The sequence below is a fragment of the Papio anubis genome, chromosome 17, assembly GCF_008728515.1.
Source record: "Papio anubis isolate 15944 chromosome 17, Panubis1.0, whole genome shotgun sequence".
Taxonomy (NCBI): Eukaryota; Metazoa; Chordata; class Mammalia; order Primates; family Cercopithecidae; genus Papio; species Papio anubis.
The window spans coordinates 46,933,024-46,948,529 of NC_044992.1; the positions used below are offsets into that span (position 1 = coordinate 46,933,024).

At 38.8% G+C, this 15,506-nt stretch overlaps 1 protein-coding gene across 3 annotated transcripts in view; it reads right to left on the minus strand.

The window, feature by feature from the left end:
* The window catches only part of IKZF3 (IKAROS family zinc finger 3), a 98,852-nt gene that overhangs the window by 65,201 nt on the left and 18,145 nt on the right, over nt 1-15,506 (minus strand). For all 3 annotated transcript variants that reach the window (XM_009190514.4, XM_021928308.2, XM_003912943.5), the window contains exon 2: nt 2,143-2,196. Coding sequence is in view for 2 of the 3 variants with exons in the window: in XM_021928308.2 (XP_021784000.2) it covers nt 2,143-2,196 (54 nt within the window). In the remaining variant the exon portion in view is untranslated. The remainder of the gene's footprint in view (nt 1-2,142; nt 2,197-15,506) is intronic.

The following is a 15,506-nucleotide window of genomic DNA, read 5'->3' on the forward strand; positions in this document are numbered from 1 at the left end:
TCAAAAAAAAAAAAAGAAAAGAAAAAGAAATATGCCCAGGGTTCATGTACCCTCTGAATACACACAACTTTCTTGAATATTTCTTTCATCTGAGTTAAAGGGCACTCTGGTTCCTTCTGGAGAAAAATTCTCTCTCCACTGGTATATCTCACGATATTCAGTAGGATGCCATTGCTATTTATGACAAAGCAGTGACCAGAAATACTAAGCCTGCAAACACTGGTATAACCTAATTTGGGAAAGATGCTTTCCTAGGAGGAAGAACTGTAAGCTTTCTGTATGCCAAATTCTGTTTTTCCCTTCTGTTCACATTATAAATGTGATTCTGTGGAAAACATATTGGACCCCAAGTTTCTTTATTTGTTTGAACATTTACTAAATGTTGACAAGGCTACAGATATGAATAAGTCATTATGTCTTCAAGGAGCTCATACTTTGAGATACAGATAAGAGAAGTCCACAACTCTAATGCACAGTAGGCTCAGACAAGGGATTAAATAAAGGAAATACAAAGTGTTATGAAAGTTCATAAGTGAAAGGGAGCAGACATAATAAAAGCATGCTTAAATAAATAGCAAACTTGTTACAAAATAAGTTTAACAGAAATGTATAATAAATATTGATAATACTAGAAGAAAAAGGAACGATGTAACTGGAATTAGTTTCACATACAAACATAGTAGCTTAACAAAGAGGATAGCAGAAGAAATGAACTAAAAAGTTACCCTCTTTTTATCTAACTCCTTCCCAATCTTCAACAAAATATTTGCTGAGTTCCCATTAACACAAAAAATAGTCAAAGACACTGACTCCCGTGGCACTGAGGCTGGGTTGAAATAAGGAGGTAACTAGAAGCTCTGCAGTGATACTCCTTTCTGCAGAGCCACGACCAAACAGGCGGGAGCGAAAGAGAAACACGTTTCATAAAACCCATCACTAAGAGCCCCTGAAAATGTGATCACCATGGACTCAGTGTTTGATTTATGAATATCTAAAGTTTCTAATTTCTGCATATTATAATGTATACTCTGTGAACTCTAAGACACCATTCTAAACAATGGTTCACTTTTCTCGAGCCTGAAATGACTAAAATATAGTGGACACCTAAACAATTAATATGAGGTTTAGGTTCAATTAAAAGATGTGATTGGCCGGGCGCAATGGCTCATGCCTATAATCTCAGCACTTTGGGAGGCCAAGGCGGGTGGATCACCTGAGGTTGGGAGTTCGAGACCAGCCTGACCAACACAGTGAAATCCAGTCTCTACTAAAAATACAAAAGTAGCCAGGCATGGTGGCGCATGCCTGTAATCTCAGCTACTTGGGAGGCTGAGGCAGGAGAATCGCTTGAACCCGGAAGGCGGAGGTTGTGGTGAGCCACGATCACACCATTACACTCCAGCCTAGGCAACAAGAGTGAAATTCCATCTCAAAAAAAAAAAAAAACCAAACATGTGATTACAACTTAGAGTAACACAAAAAGGCATTTCAGTGATAAATTAAATTTTGTAATATAATGTAAGCTTTGATTCACACAGTGAGTTCATCAATGAGGGAAACAGAAGTTATTTTCAGGAAATAAATTATTATAAATGTTTATAATTTATTCTAGAGCAGGGATTAGTAAACTATGGCCTGAGACACAAGTCTGACCATAGCCTGCTTCTGTGTGAGCCCAGGAGGTAGGAATGGTTGTTCCATTTTTTAAGAGTTGTAAGACATACAAAAATTAATATGTGACAGAGACCATATGTGGCCTGAAAAATCTAAATATTTACTATCTGGCCCTTTACAAAAAAGTTTGCAGACTACTCTTCTAGAGTAAAAATCGCAAGTCGTTCAAATACAAGCTACTATGTTATTCAACAAAAACTGTCTTCAGAGCAATCAGCTGAAAAATTAAAAACAAACAAACAAACAGTGATCAACATTAGGTAGCGTATGTTTGGCCTTAAGATGCTAAAGAACTTACATGATCTAAACGGATGAGTTATTTTTTCATCAGCAAGAGACAACCATATTAAAAACACATACACACACACATTTCCATAGCATTTTTACTGTAACCAGAATAAGCATGATCTTCTTACTTTGGTATTTTTAGCAAAGGCATATTTCCAGAGAGAAAAGACCTGATGTTACCTGTGGGCACAGACTGCTCCTGAGTGCTTTTGAGTTCCACATTTGTTTGTATATCTGAAAAGAAAGAGGTTATAAATATTAGCTACTTAGGGCACATTTCTACAGGTTTGAGCATTTCAAATTTAATAAGGGATACCATTTCAGAAAACTTAGCAGCAGAATCCCTCTTTCAGAGCAAGACTGCTCTTTCTCTATACTCTGACTAAAAGCCTTTCAAGGAGAATGAAAAAAAAATATTGATGCAGCAACGTTACTCTAAAAACCTTCTGCCAGAGATCTACTTACACCAAGAACAATACGTAAAAAGTGGGTCCCATTAGAAATAATTTCATATATTCTTTATTCTTCCCCCAATATTTTATTATGAACACTGTTGAACACATAGAAAAAAACAGTTAAAAGTGGTAAATATATATAAAATGAAATACTAATCAGTCATTAAAAAGAATAAAATCATGTCATTTGCAGCAATATCACATATCTTTCCACCCATTCACCACTCAATCCATTCATCGATCCAGCTTTTTTGATGCATTTCAAAATAAGTTGCAGATATCAGTCTACCTCAGTCCTAACATTTCAGCATGATTATTATTAACTAAAATTCAGTATCTGTTTACAAGATTTTAAAAGGTAAATTTTACATACAGTGATAAGCACAGATCTTAGGTGTAACATTCTATAAGTTTTTAAAAATGCATATCCTCATGCATATCCTCATGCATCCTCATGCATCCTCATGCATTTTCCTCATGCATCAAGATACAGAACATTACCATCATCCCAGAAAAGCTCCCTCACATCTCTTACTAGTCAATTCCCACCCACATACTCCAGAGACAACTACTGTTTTGACTTTTTCCACCATAGATTAGTTTAGCCTATTTTAGAACTTCATAAAAACAGAATCACACAGACATATGGTATACATTATTTTGCCTCAGGCTTCTTTCACTCAACATAATGTTTTGAGATACATCCATTCTGTGGTGTTTATCAGTAGTTCATTCTTTTTTATTACTAAGTAGTATTCCATATGAATATCCCAGTTTGTTTATCCATTCTCCTGTTGATGGACACCTAGACTGTTTCCAGCTTGGGCTATTTATAAGTCAAACTACTATGATATTCTTTTTTAAAATAACAAACTTTTAAATTTTAGAGTAGTTTTAAATTTATGGAAAAATTGCAAAGATAGCACAGAGAGTTCCCATATACCCCACACCCAATTTCCCCTATTATTAACATCTTATATTAGTATGGTACATCTGTTATAATTAATGAACATATATTCATACATTATTACTATCTAAGTATTCAGATTTCCTTAGTTTTCATCTAATGTCCTTTTTCTGTTGCAAGATCCCTTCCAGGATCCCATATTACATTTAGTCATCTTGTCTCCTTAGGCTCCTCTTGGTTGGGACAGTTTCTCAGGCTTTCCTTGTGTTGATGATCTTGACAGTTTTAAGTACTGGTCAGGTATTTTGTAGAATGTCCCTCAACTGGGATGTGTTTGTTTTTCTCATGATTAGACTGCAGTATGATCATCCTTGCACAAGTATTTCTGTGGTCATGTGCTTTCATGTCTCTTGAATCCATACCTAGGTATGGAATTACTGGGTTATAGGGTAGGAGGCAGACATCTAGTTTCAACACAGTGAAACTAGAACTTGTTCAAAAGTGCTTCTTCCTTCTACTTTGGGCTTAACTTGCTCTGTTTCTGCCCTCTTAAGGTGAAATTTTAGTGACTGACTTTATTCCTTTCTTCTTTTCTAATTATAAACATTTAAAGCTATAAGTTTTCCTGCAAGCATTGCTTTAGCTGCATCTCGTAAATGCTGATGTTTTATTTTAATTATAATTCAGTTATAATTTCCCTCGTGACTTCTTTGATCCACGGGTGATTTATAAGTGTTTAATTTCCAGATATTTGGGGGAATTCAGGAATTCTTTAGCTAACTTGTTATTGAAGTCAAATTCCATTGCACTTCAGTCAGTCAGAGAACACAGTCTGTATGACTGTAATCCCTTTAAAAGGATTAAGACTTGTGTCCTCGGTGAATGTGCCATGTGTAGTTGAGATGTATGTGTGTTGTTTTTTGTTGGTTTTGTTTGTTTTGTTTTGTTTTGCAGATCTAGCTCAGGCTTTATTTAGGAGGAAGAAAAAGTGATTAATTGTTTTGTAACTGGAGTCATGGGCAAGGGAGTTACTTGCCAGGCAGTAAACTCCCCATGCGCTGAGGGTTAGGGCTGAGCCTCAGGTGGGTCTCCTGTTCCCTATACTCCCCTGCACAGCGGCCTCCTCCACAGGCTCTGGGGCAGCCACAGGAGGGGGTAGGCTGGGTGGGGCTGCTGTGGCCATTCACCTGGGCAGGACTTCAGAGGACTGGGACACCAGCTTCCCATCGCGATCTCGATCTTCTTCACAACCACGGCCCTGAAGAAGTGGGCGCAGCTGAAGGAGCTGGAGCCCCTGCCATAGCCAAAGCTGGATCCCAAGCTGTAGCTGAGGCCAGGGCTTGTAAGGCCCCTGTAGGCTGAGCTCAGACCACCCTGGTGGTCTTCATATGGATACTCATGCTCTGCATCCCAGACTTCAGCTGGCTCTTCTCACCCTCCAGCAGCTTCCTGTAGGAGGTGATCTCAATGTCCAGGGTCAATGTCCTGATACTTGCGCAGCAGACGCGCCACGTCCTGTTTGGCCAGCTGCAGGGCAGCCTCCAGCTTGGACCCCTTGACATTGGCATCCTTAACGGACCGCTCCCCACACATCCACAATGGCGGCCTCCAGGGAAGCCCTGTGGCCTTTGAGGCCCTCAGTCTCAGATTGGAGCCGGCTGATGTTCCAGTTTATCTTGGAGATCTCTGTCTTTGTACAACGCAGGTCATCCTGGTGCTTCCCAGCCAGGGTCTGCAGCTCCTCATATTTGATCTGGTGCATGCTGTCAGCCTGGGCCCAGCTGCGGTTGGTGATCTCCTCATACCGGGCCTCGACCTCAGCAATGATGCCATCCGTGTCCAGGGAGTGGGTGTTGTCCATGGACAGTCCCACAGATGTGTCCGAGATCTGGGACTGCAGCTCCCGGATCTCTTCTTCATACAGCTGCCTGAGGAAGCTGATCTTACCAGTTTGCCATCCAGGTGAGACTCCAGCTCTACCCTGTTCATGTAGGCCTCATCCACATCCTTCTTGATAAGGACAATTTTATTCTCCATCTCTGTACGCTTACTGAACTCATCCTCGTACTTGTTCTTGAAATCCTCTACCAGCCCCTGCATGTTGCCAAGATCTGCCTCCAGCTTCAGCTTCTCCTGGCCCAGAGTGTCTGGCTGCCACGAAAGGTTGTTGATGTAGCTCTTGGACATGTTGTCCTTGCTGTTCCAAGTTATCTTCTGCTGCTGCAGGAGGCTCTATCTGGTCCCCAGCATCTTGTTCTGCTGCTTCAGGAACCGCGATGAAGGAGGCAAACTTGTTGAGGGTCTTGATCTGCTCCTTCTCCTGAGTGCACACAGCCTGGATGTTGGGGTCCAACTCCAGCTTAAGGGGGCTCAGCAGGCTCTGGTTGACCATGATGGCTGTGATGCCTCCTACAACCACCATCTCGGCCATAGCGTCCACCCAGACCCACGTTGGCACCCAGGACACCCTGGACACTGATGCTACTGCCTACTTGGGAGAAGCTCACAAGCTTGAGGAACTGATGCAGACACTGGGCCTACTCACATAGGAGTGGCTGCTGAAGGTCCCGGGGCCAGAGGTGGACACCCTGTAGAACTTCTGGGTCACCCTGATGGACGTGGTGGAGGCAGGAGTGAAGGCAGGTGAGCAGAACCAGGGGGAGATTCAATAAGGAGTGGAAAAGCTGCTTCTAGGTATTCTGCAGTTCTCAAGTGTACTGTTTAATAAATGTTAATTAAATCAAGGTAGTTGACAATGTCATTCAGATCTATGGATATACTAATTTTTGACTAGTTGTTTAGTTGCTGAAAAAGGAATATTAAAATCTCCAAATATGACTGTTGATTTGTCTATTTCTCCCTGTTCTAGGGACTATAAAATACATCTTTAATTTTCCAGTCTTCTTAGAGTTAAAATCATACATTTCACATAAAATATAGAAAGCCTGCAACCATTTAGGCCCATTTCCTACCCTCCCAGCTTAATACTATAGTTGTCATATGTATCACATCTGCATATACTTTAAACCTTACAATACAATGCTAATTCTTGCTTTGAATAGTCATATTGTATTTTAAAGATTAAGATGAAAAAATAGTAGTTTCTATTTACCCATATATTTAACATTTCTGGTGCCTTTTTTCTTTTTTTCAGATAGGATCTCACTGTGTTGCCCAGGCTGGAGTGCAGTGGCACAATCATGGTTCACTGCAGCCTCAACCTCCTGGGCTCAAGCAATCCTCCTACCTCAGCCTCCCAAGTAGCTGGGACTATAGAAGCACCACCATGCCTGGCTAATTAAAAAAAAAATTTTTTTTGTAGGGATGGGGTCTCACTATGTTGCCCAAGTTGGTCTCAAACTCCTGGGCTGAAGTGATCCTCCTACCCTGGCCTCCCAAAGTGTTAGGATTACAGGTGTGAGCCACTGTGCCTGGCCTGGTGCTTTTCATTTTTTCATAAACATTTGAGTTCTGATCTGGTATCATTTCCCTACAGTCTAAAGAACTTTAGCATTTTTAGTAGTGCAATTATCTGAGGGACTTTTCCTAGTTTTCATTTATTTGAAAATGTCTTTACTTTGTCTTCAATCTTACAGGATATTTTTACTAGATATAGAATTCTGGGTTTACAGGGTTTTTTTCTTAATTTTTTTTTTTTTTTCTAGAGAGAGGGATTTGCTTTGATGACAAGGCTGATCTTGAACTCCTGGCCTCAAGCCATCCTCTCATCTCAGCCTCCCAAAATGGTATTAGAGGCATGAACCACCATACCTGGCCCAGTTTTTTTTTTTTCTTCCAGCTCTTTGAAGATGGCATTCCACTGTCTTCTGTCTTCTATTGTTTCTGATGAGAAATCAGTGATATCTTGCATTGTTGCTTTCCTATAGGTAATGTGTTCCTTTTCTCTAAGTGCTTTCAAGATTTTTCTCTTTACTTTTGGCTTTCAGCAGTTTGACCATAATATTCCTAGCTGTAATTTTATTTGCATATATCCCACTTGGGTTCATGGAACTTCTTAAATCTGTAAAGTTATGTTTTCCACCAAACTTAAGAAATTTTCAGCCATTATTTCTTCAAATATTTTTTCTGTTCCTTTCCCCCCACTTTTCCTTCTATAACTTCAATTATATGTGTTAGATCTTTTCACACATTTTCCCACAGTTCCCTGAGACATTGTTGCTTTATCTCCCAAAAACGCCATTTTTCCTCTGATATTCAGAATGAATAATTTCTATTTTCATATTTTCAAGTTCATTTACTCTTTCTTCTGTCATCTTAATTTGCTGTTAAGCCTATCTAATGAGTTTTCTTTTTCAGATATTGTAACTTTTAGTTCTAGAATTTCCATTTAGTTCATTTTAATTCATCTGCTGAGGTTTTCTATTTGTTAATTAAAAGCATATTTTCCTTTACATCCTTTTCATTTTTCTCTAAATGCTTTCAAATATTTTTTCTGTTCCATTCTCCCACCCTTTTCCTTCTATAACTTCAATTATAGAAGTGTAATTATTATGGTTTATAAAAATTCTTATCTGCCAGTTCCATTATGTATGCCATTTTGAGGTCAGTTACCATTGATTTCCTTTTCTCTTGAGTATGGGTCACATTTTCCTGCTTCTTCATATGACCACATAATTTTGGATTGTATGCTGGACATTGTGAATGATATATTACATAAATTCTGAATTCTATGTGTTCCTCTGAAGCATGTAGGAATTTTTCTTTGCTTGTTTTACTTTTTTTTTTAAGAGATAGGATTTTTCTCTGTTGCCCAGGCTTGAGAGCAGTGGCATGATCACAGCTCACTGTAACCTTAAACTCCTGGGCTCAAGCAGTCCTCCTGCCTGAGTCTACTGAGTACCTAGGACTACAGGTGTGTGCCACCACATCTGGCTCTTAAAGTTTTTTGTAGTGACAGAGTCTCACTATGTTGCCCAGGCTTGTCTTGAACTCCTGGCCTCAAGGGATCCTCTTGCCTTAGCTTCCCAAAGGGCTGGGATTATACACACGAGCCACCATGCCCAGCCCTTTTTGTTTTAATTTTCTTTCTTTTTTTTTTTTTCGTATTTTTTGAAATGAAAGGTCTTATACAAGAACAATAGTTCTGGTTGTATTACATAATGGAGGACTGGTCAAATAAGTAAACATAATAAGGATAATGAGAGCCAGGTTTTTCTGTCAGAGAAGGGAGTTACAAATATGGAAGCCTGTGGTACTGTATTGGAAGTGGATGTACCGGCATGAACTCATGGCTTCTACTATATATAAAAAGATAGGCCAGGCAAGGCGGCTTATGCCTGTAATCCCAGCACTTTGGGAGGCCAAGGCAGGAGGATTGCTTGACACCAGGAGTTTAAGACTAGCCTGGGCAACATAGTGAGACCCTGTCTCTACAAAAAAATATTAAAATTAGAAGGGTGTGGTGAAGTGCACCTGTAGTCCTAGCTACTCAGGAGGCTGAAGCAGGAAAATCACTTGAACTCACAAGTTCGAGGCTGCAGTGAGCTATGATGGTGCCACTGCACTCCAGCCTGGATGACAACAAAGCAAAAAAAAAAAAAAAAAAGATACAAAATATAGATGTAAATGTGTGTACATGGGTATACATAAATACAGTCCCTTTCCCTGTTCACTGAGAGCATCTAGGAACAGTGAAACTACAATAGCTTCAAGATATTAACTTCTAAATATTATTCTTCATTTAAAGGAATGAGGCTCCCTGAGGAAATGGTTTACTCCAAGCTGGGCATAGTGGCTCACTCCTATAATCCCAGCATTTTGGGTGGCTCATTTGAGGCCCGCCTCAGCCTCAAGTGTTTGAGAAAAGACTGGCCAACGTGGCGAAACCCCATCTCTACTAGAAATACAAAAATTAGCTAGGTATGGTGGCGCATACCTTAGTACCAGCTACTGGGGTGGGTAAGACATGAGAATTGAAAACATGAGTCTGGAACATTTTGCTGTGCCAGAAAGCAAGGAAGTGCTCACAGAATGAAGAGGATATCTTAAAAGGACAGAGCAGTCATCTTGAAGGGGTTTCCATTGGCCAAATCTGGGACAAGGGAGCATAAAGATAATAATAGTATTAGATTATAACCCATTAAAAAAAAACAGAAATTCATGAGTACATTCTGATATTAATAAATGCATAAATTAAAAGTCTGATGACAAATGGGATATTTATATAGTTTCAAAGTGCTTCTCTCCAAAAATACTTATTACAAGGTTGAAAGAAAAGAGCACCTATATAATGGAAAAGCCTGTTTGATATCACTGTAACTGAGCAAAGTTACATGTGATCATCATCAGTAATGGGACAAACAAAAATTATGTGCCTTGGGATAGTGAGTAGAACACAGCATCACTTCTGTGATATTCCTGCCAAATATGCAAAACACGAATCAAATCATAAAGAAACAACCAAACTCAAATTTGCAGGGATAGTTTACAAAGCAGCTGGCTTATAATCCTCAAAAGTTTCAAGGTCATGAAAGACTGAGGAACTGTTCCAGACTGAAGGAGAGGAAAGAGACATGACACGACAAGCAATGTGTGATTCTGAACCGAAATCTCTTGTGGTAAAGAACATCATAGAAGCAATTGGAGAAACCTGAATGGGGTCTGAGGATTGAATGGTAGTAATGTATCAATGTTGATTTCCTGGTTTTGATGATTTTATTGTGAGGGCAGGGCACACACACTAAAGCATAGGGGAGGGATAGAACACCGTGTCAGCAACATTACTTTCAAAACTTGCAGAAAAAAAAAAAGCTTTTTTGTGCTGTATTGCAACTTTTCTGTAAGTTTGATAGTGTTTTTTAAAAACGCTAACTATGAAACTTTCAACTGCATGCTGAAAAGATTCTTAACGGAGGGGAAAAAAAGAAAGACCGAAAACTAGCTCAAAGCTTTTGCATGAGCAACCTTCGTGTGGGAACATCTTTTAGTCACTACACAGAAAGATGGCTTTTGATTTGGTGAACTAAAGGCAAAAGGTCTTGGTCCCCTGAACATTTTAAACCCTCTGACATTTAAATAGCTCTCAATGTTTTTAAAGTGTCCTTTGTGTACTGTAAATAACACCAGAAGTAACTGAGTGTAGTTTCTAAGAGAAAAATGTGATTCTAACTACCTTAGCATTCATAACTTAAAAGAGATAGGAAAACGGTCTATGATCGGGCCACATGAATGTTCTTCTTAACTACTAAATTAAAACACAACAACAAGATAGATTGAAGTACATTTCCCTTCCTAAACTTCAAGCTATTTATAGGGGCATGAAGCCCATTCAAAGACAGGAGTGGACAGATGGTGAAGGAACTCCCAGTTGAAGACCAGAAACTTGTTAAATATTTCTAAATGCAGCAAAAACATCTTAGTTTTTAATTGATCATTTTGTAACTTCTTTACACTTCAGTCCCCCCAAACAAACCCACAAAAAGTTTCCATTTGATGGGGTCTACTGTGGTCTTTTTAATGTGTAGGCAGTCAACATAGCTTTGAAATATTTTCCAAAAGAATGTTCTACAAAGTTAAGTAGGAAGAGTCCCTATGTTGCTTTTGATAGAAATACAGTTTCCTGTACTGACGTTTATACATAGCTGGTGCAAATGATGGAAGAATCTTGGAGTGGGTTAATTTCGTTGAAATATAAATCTCATCAATTGTCTACATTTCTCCTGTTATTTGAACAGGGAAAGCATGCTCCTGCCGCAAGGCCTTCGCATTTACCCTTCCCCCTGACTATAATGCTTTCCTTCTAGAAGCCACTTGGCTCAATTTCTCTTTTCGTTCAGGTATCTGCTTAAAAGTCACCTTTTCAAACAAGGTTTACCTATTACCCTATGTAAAATGTCATCCTCCATTGTCATTTTCTTTCCTCTTACCTTGCTTTATTTTTCTTTATAAAATTTCTTCCTAATCACCATCATTCATTTTTTTTTGAGACGGAGTGTTTTTTTTTTTTTTTGCTCTTGTTGTCCAGGCTACAGTGCAATGGCATGATCTCAGCTCACCGCAACCTCCGCCTCCCCAGTTCAAGTGATTCTCCTGCCCCAGCCTCCTGAGTAGCTGGGATTACAGGCATGCGCCACCACGCTCAGCTAATTTTGTATTTTTAGTAGAGACGGGGTTTCTCCATGTTGGTCAGGCTGGCCTCGAACTCCTGACCTCAGGTGATTCGCCCGCCTCGGCCTCCCAGATCATCATCACTCATTTTTTAAAATCTGTCTTTCCCCACAAGAATGTAAGCTCCATGAGAACAGGGATGTTGTCTGTTTTGTATTGCTGTATCTTCCAGCCCCCACACTAGTGTCAGGTCATGATGGACACTGAATAAATATTTGTTGAATGAACAAGTGAAGTTTTATATTTCTATTGTTGATCCCTACAAACACACTAGATCAAGGTTTTTGCAAACTATGGCTCACTGCCAGTTAGTGTACTGCCTGTGAGCTAAGAATGGTTTTTACATTTTTAAGTGGTTTTTAAAAATCCGAAGAATACACTTGAACATTTTATAAAATTCAAATTGCAGTGTTCATCAATAAAGTTTTATCGGAGGCCAGGTGCAGTGGCTCACACCTGTAATCCCAGCACTTTGGGAGGCCAAGGCAGGTGATCACTTGAGGTCAGGAGTTTGAGACCAGCCTGGCCAACATGGGGAAACCCTGTCTTTACTAAAAATACAAAAAAAATTAGCCAGGCTTGGTGGCAGGTGCCTATAATCCCAACTACTCAGGAAGGGGAGGCAGGAGAATCGCTTGAACCTGACAGGTAGAAGTTTCAATGAGCCGAGATTGCCCCATTGCATTCCAGCCTTGGGCAACAGGCCGAGACTCTGTCTCCAAAAAAAAAAAAAAAGGTTTTATTGGAACACAGCTAAACCCATTCATTTGTATATTGTCTGTGGCTGCTTTTGTACTCCACCAGTCCAACTAAGTAGTGTGACAGAGACCATATGACCCGCAAAGCCTAAAACATTTGCTATCTGGTCCTTTACAGAAACAGTGTATGGAGCCCTGTTCTAGGTCTATTACTAATACTTCTATGGTTACTTTCAAAACCCTGCAATTGGAATTTGAAGAGAAAGTTGTGGTTTTCATTGATGCAGTAATCAAAGAAATAAAACATTTAGACAGCACCTTTCATACAAAGCACTTTACAAATGTCAGTGATTGAAAAATTAATGTGACTTTTCAGAGGGTAAAAATATCCACCTCAGGATGCCAAATATCCAGATAAAATATTTTAAAATGAACATACATGTATGTATACAAATATACACTTAGCATCATGTTTTCATCAGGATTTTTTGGTATCATTAGATAAAACCATTTTCTTATCTCATTTAAAAGCCAGAGTTGTAATCTAGCAGAAAACTCTAGTTAATACCTATTTCATTTGTCTTTTTGCTCTTTCCACAACTAAATAACCAATCTCCTGATATGTTTTAAGGTTTAATTAAAACATAAGTGTTTTCCATTAACACCTTATCTCTTAAATAACACATCTTCTAACGGACACAACTATTCTATTACTGAGATACTGACATATATATTAGACTGTAAAAGTTAAAGCTTATTTCTTTTGCAGTGTTCCACAGCACTCTCCCATTCATAGCTCTTCATAGCCATTCTAGCAATCTCAAATTGTTTTCTGCCAGTATAGAAAATGAGACTTCATCATATGCTTACTGAGGGATGACAATTTCAAATTTGTTTTTAGTCTTTTAGATTCTCTTTTCATTGACAATGATACTATATAAATCTTTTCACCAGTTAGTTTTTTTAAGATACCAAGGTTCTTTTTTTTTTTTTTCAGAGTTTCTAACATTTCATGTGCTATAAAATGAAAAGGGGCAGATTATAAATAAAATTTAAACTTGGAAATGGCAGGAGTCTAGTTAACTGAGATTTCATGGAAGTTCACATATGAATGCGTTACCTATTAGTTCAAATATAAATTATCTATGAACAAAACCAAATAATTACCTTTGCAACAAAAATGTGCAATCATGTTTTTGATTCTAATGGTTATAAACTTGCCTTTATTTCTAATACTGTACTATTAAATAATTACCATTCAATTAAGAATATTAGCTAACAAAATTTTCCTCTTAATTTCAGAGATCATATTTCTACTCCATGGTCTGTTTTCCCAGTAGGAAGTATAAGCACTAAAGGAAAGCAAAATGTCAAATCTCAGAAAGAAGCCTGTATTGAGTTTGCCAGCTGCCAGGCACCTCTGGTGCCTGACAGCTGCCAGAAAGCTGTCTCTGAATGTTGATATTCCATTCCTTCTTTATAATAGTAAGTGGAGTCCTTTATACCCATACCTCTTTTAAAAAAAGAAAAAGTTTATCTTATCTAAAATGTTCACTTTTACTTTTTAAGTAAAAGTTTCAGAAATTGAGGCACTGATTACTAGAATGTTTTCATAATTGCAACATTAACACCTGGGTCCATAAATGTGGCAGAGAAGTGTTAGTTGTCATTTCTGCAAAATCCTTTACCAGTTCTCCCTATCACCATCATATATAATCATTCCTCAAATTCCATCAGTACAAGAACAGTTCTGTAGGATGAAAAATGATCCCTATCACTGATAAAATTAGCATATTAGAATTGAAATTATTATCGTAACTAGCTTACCTCTCCTTCCTCTGCCATCTGATGTTTGAATGTCCCCTAATATCCCCCTACTTGGGTTATACAGCCTCTGCTTGAATCCTTAGAATAATACAGAAGTTATTCCTTTCCATTTCAGAAAAACTCTAGTAGTTAAAAGTATTCTTTCTTAAATGTAGCTGAACTCAAATTTCCGCAATGTCTATTTCAGGTCCTAGTTCAGCTTTCTGGGAACATACAGGATAAGTATTAACATACAGGATAAGTATAACAGGATAGCTCAGATGCTACCACTCAGTTTCTTGACCAGGGTGAGAGCTGTCTTCTGAACCCGTTTTTGTTTGCCTGTGGCTCTCTAAAAACGTGGCATCACGCACTCAGCTTAATAGTGCAATGAGATTTCTTTTTTTCTCATAACATTTCTGGAAGATAAACAGGGGCAATGGCATTTATTATTTTCCCCATTTTACAGACAAAATCCAAGATACAAATAATGCCAAAAAACATAAAGGCCAGTAATTGCCCAAGGGCACAAAGTCAGTGACACATTAAGAAGAGAAGCAGGATTTGTCTCTTGAGTTTTACTGTTGCTTCAGAGAATTTAAATCGTGTTTTAAATGCCTTCCTATACAGATTATAGATTTTAGAAGGCCAGAACTAGAAGAGATTTTGGATCCAGTTAATTTCAAACACCTCAACTGACTGTGCACTATTGCTGACTGGGGGGAAAGGAAGATAACAAAAACAAAGACATGCGTTAAAGTGAGAGTAATCCCTCCAATCATGAAATACTTCCTTCCCTATTTCCTTGAGCTAAGGTAAATGTTAAGAAACTTCAAGACTGCTTGTTTAAAAACACCAGATCAAATATAACCATGTTACTATTTCAGTTCTTCCTACCCTCCCCCTTTAAAAAAAATAATGCATTCCATTTTTTCTACTAGATTATGTGTTTAATAAGGAAATCGTAGACCGTGGGGCGCAGGGGAATTGCTGACAACTGTAGTTAAAACAACAAAGTCAGTGTCTAGTGTTATTTTCCTGAAAAGGTCAGTTACCCTTAAGTTGTAGACAAAAACGTATATTCCAATTTTACCTTGTATATCACATGCTACCAAATGAACATGCAGAGAGAAAAGGAAAAATGGGCATTTCATGTCATTGCTACTTTATTTATTTATTTATTTATTTTTGAGACAGAGTCTCGCTGTGTGGCCCAGACGGGAGTGCAGTGGCGCGATCTCGGCTCACTGCAAGCTCCACCTCCCGGGTTCACGCCATTCTCCTGCCTCAGCCTCCCGAGTAGCTGGGACTACAGGCGCCCGCCACCATGCCTGGCTAATTTTTTGTATTTTTAGTAGAGATGGGGTTTCACCATGTTAGCCAGGATGGTCTCGATCTCCCGACCTCGTGATCCACCCGTCTCGGCTTCCCAAAGTGCTGGGATTACAGGCGTGAGCCACCGCGCCAGGCCAGTCATTACTACTTTAAAAAGATGTTTCTGGTAAAATGATTGAATCCAACATATTGAAATGAAGCCTAGTTTTATAACTG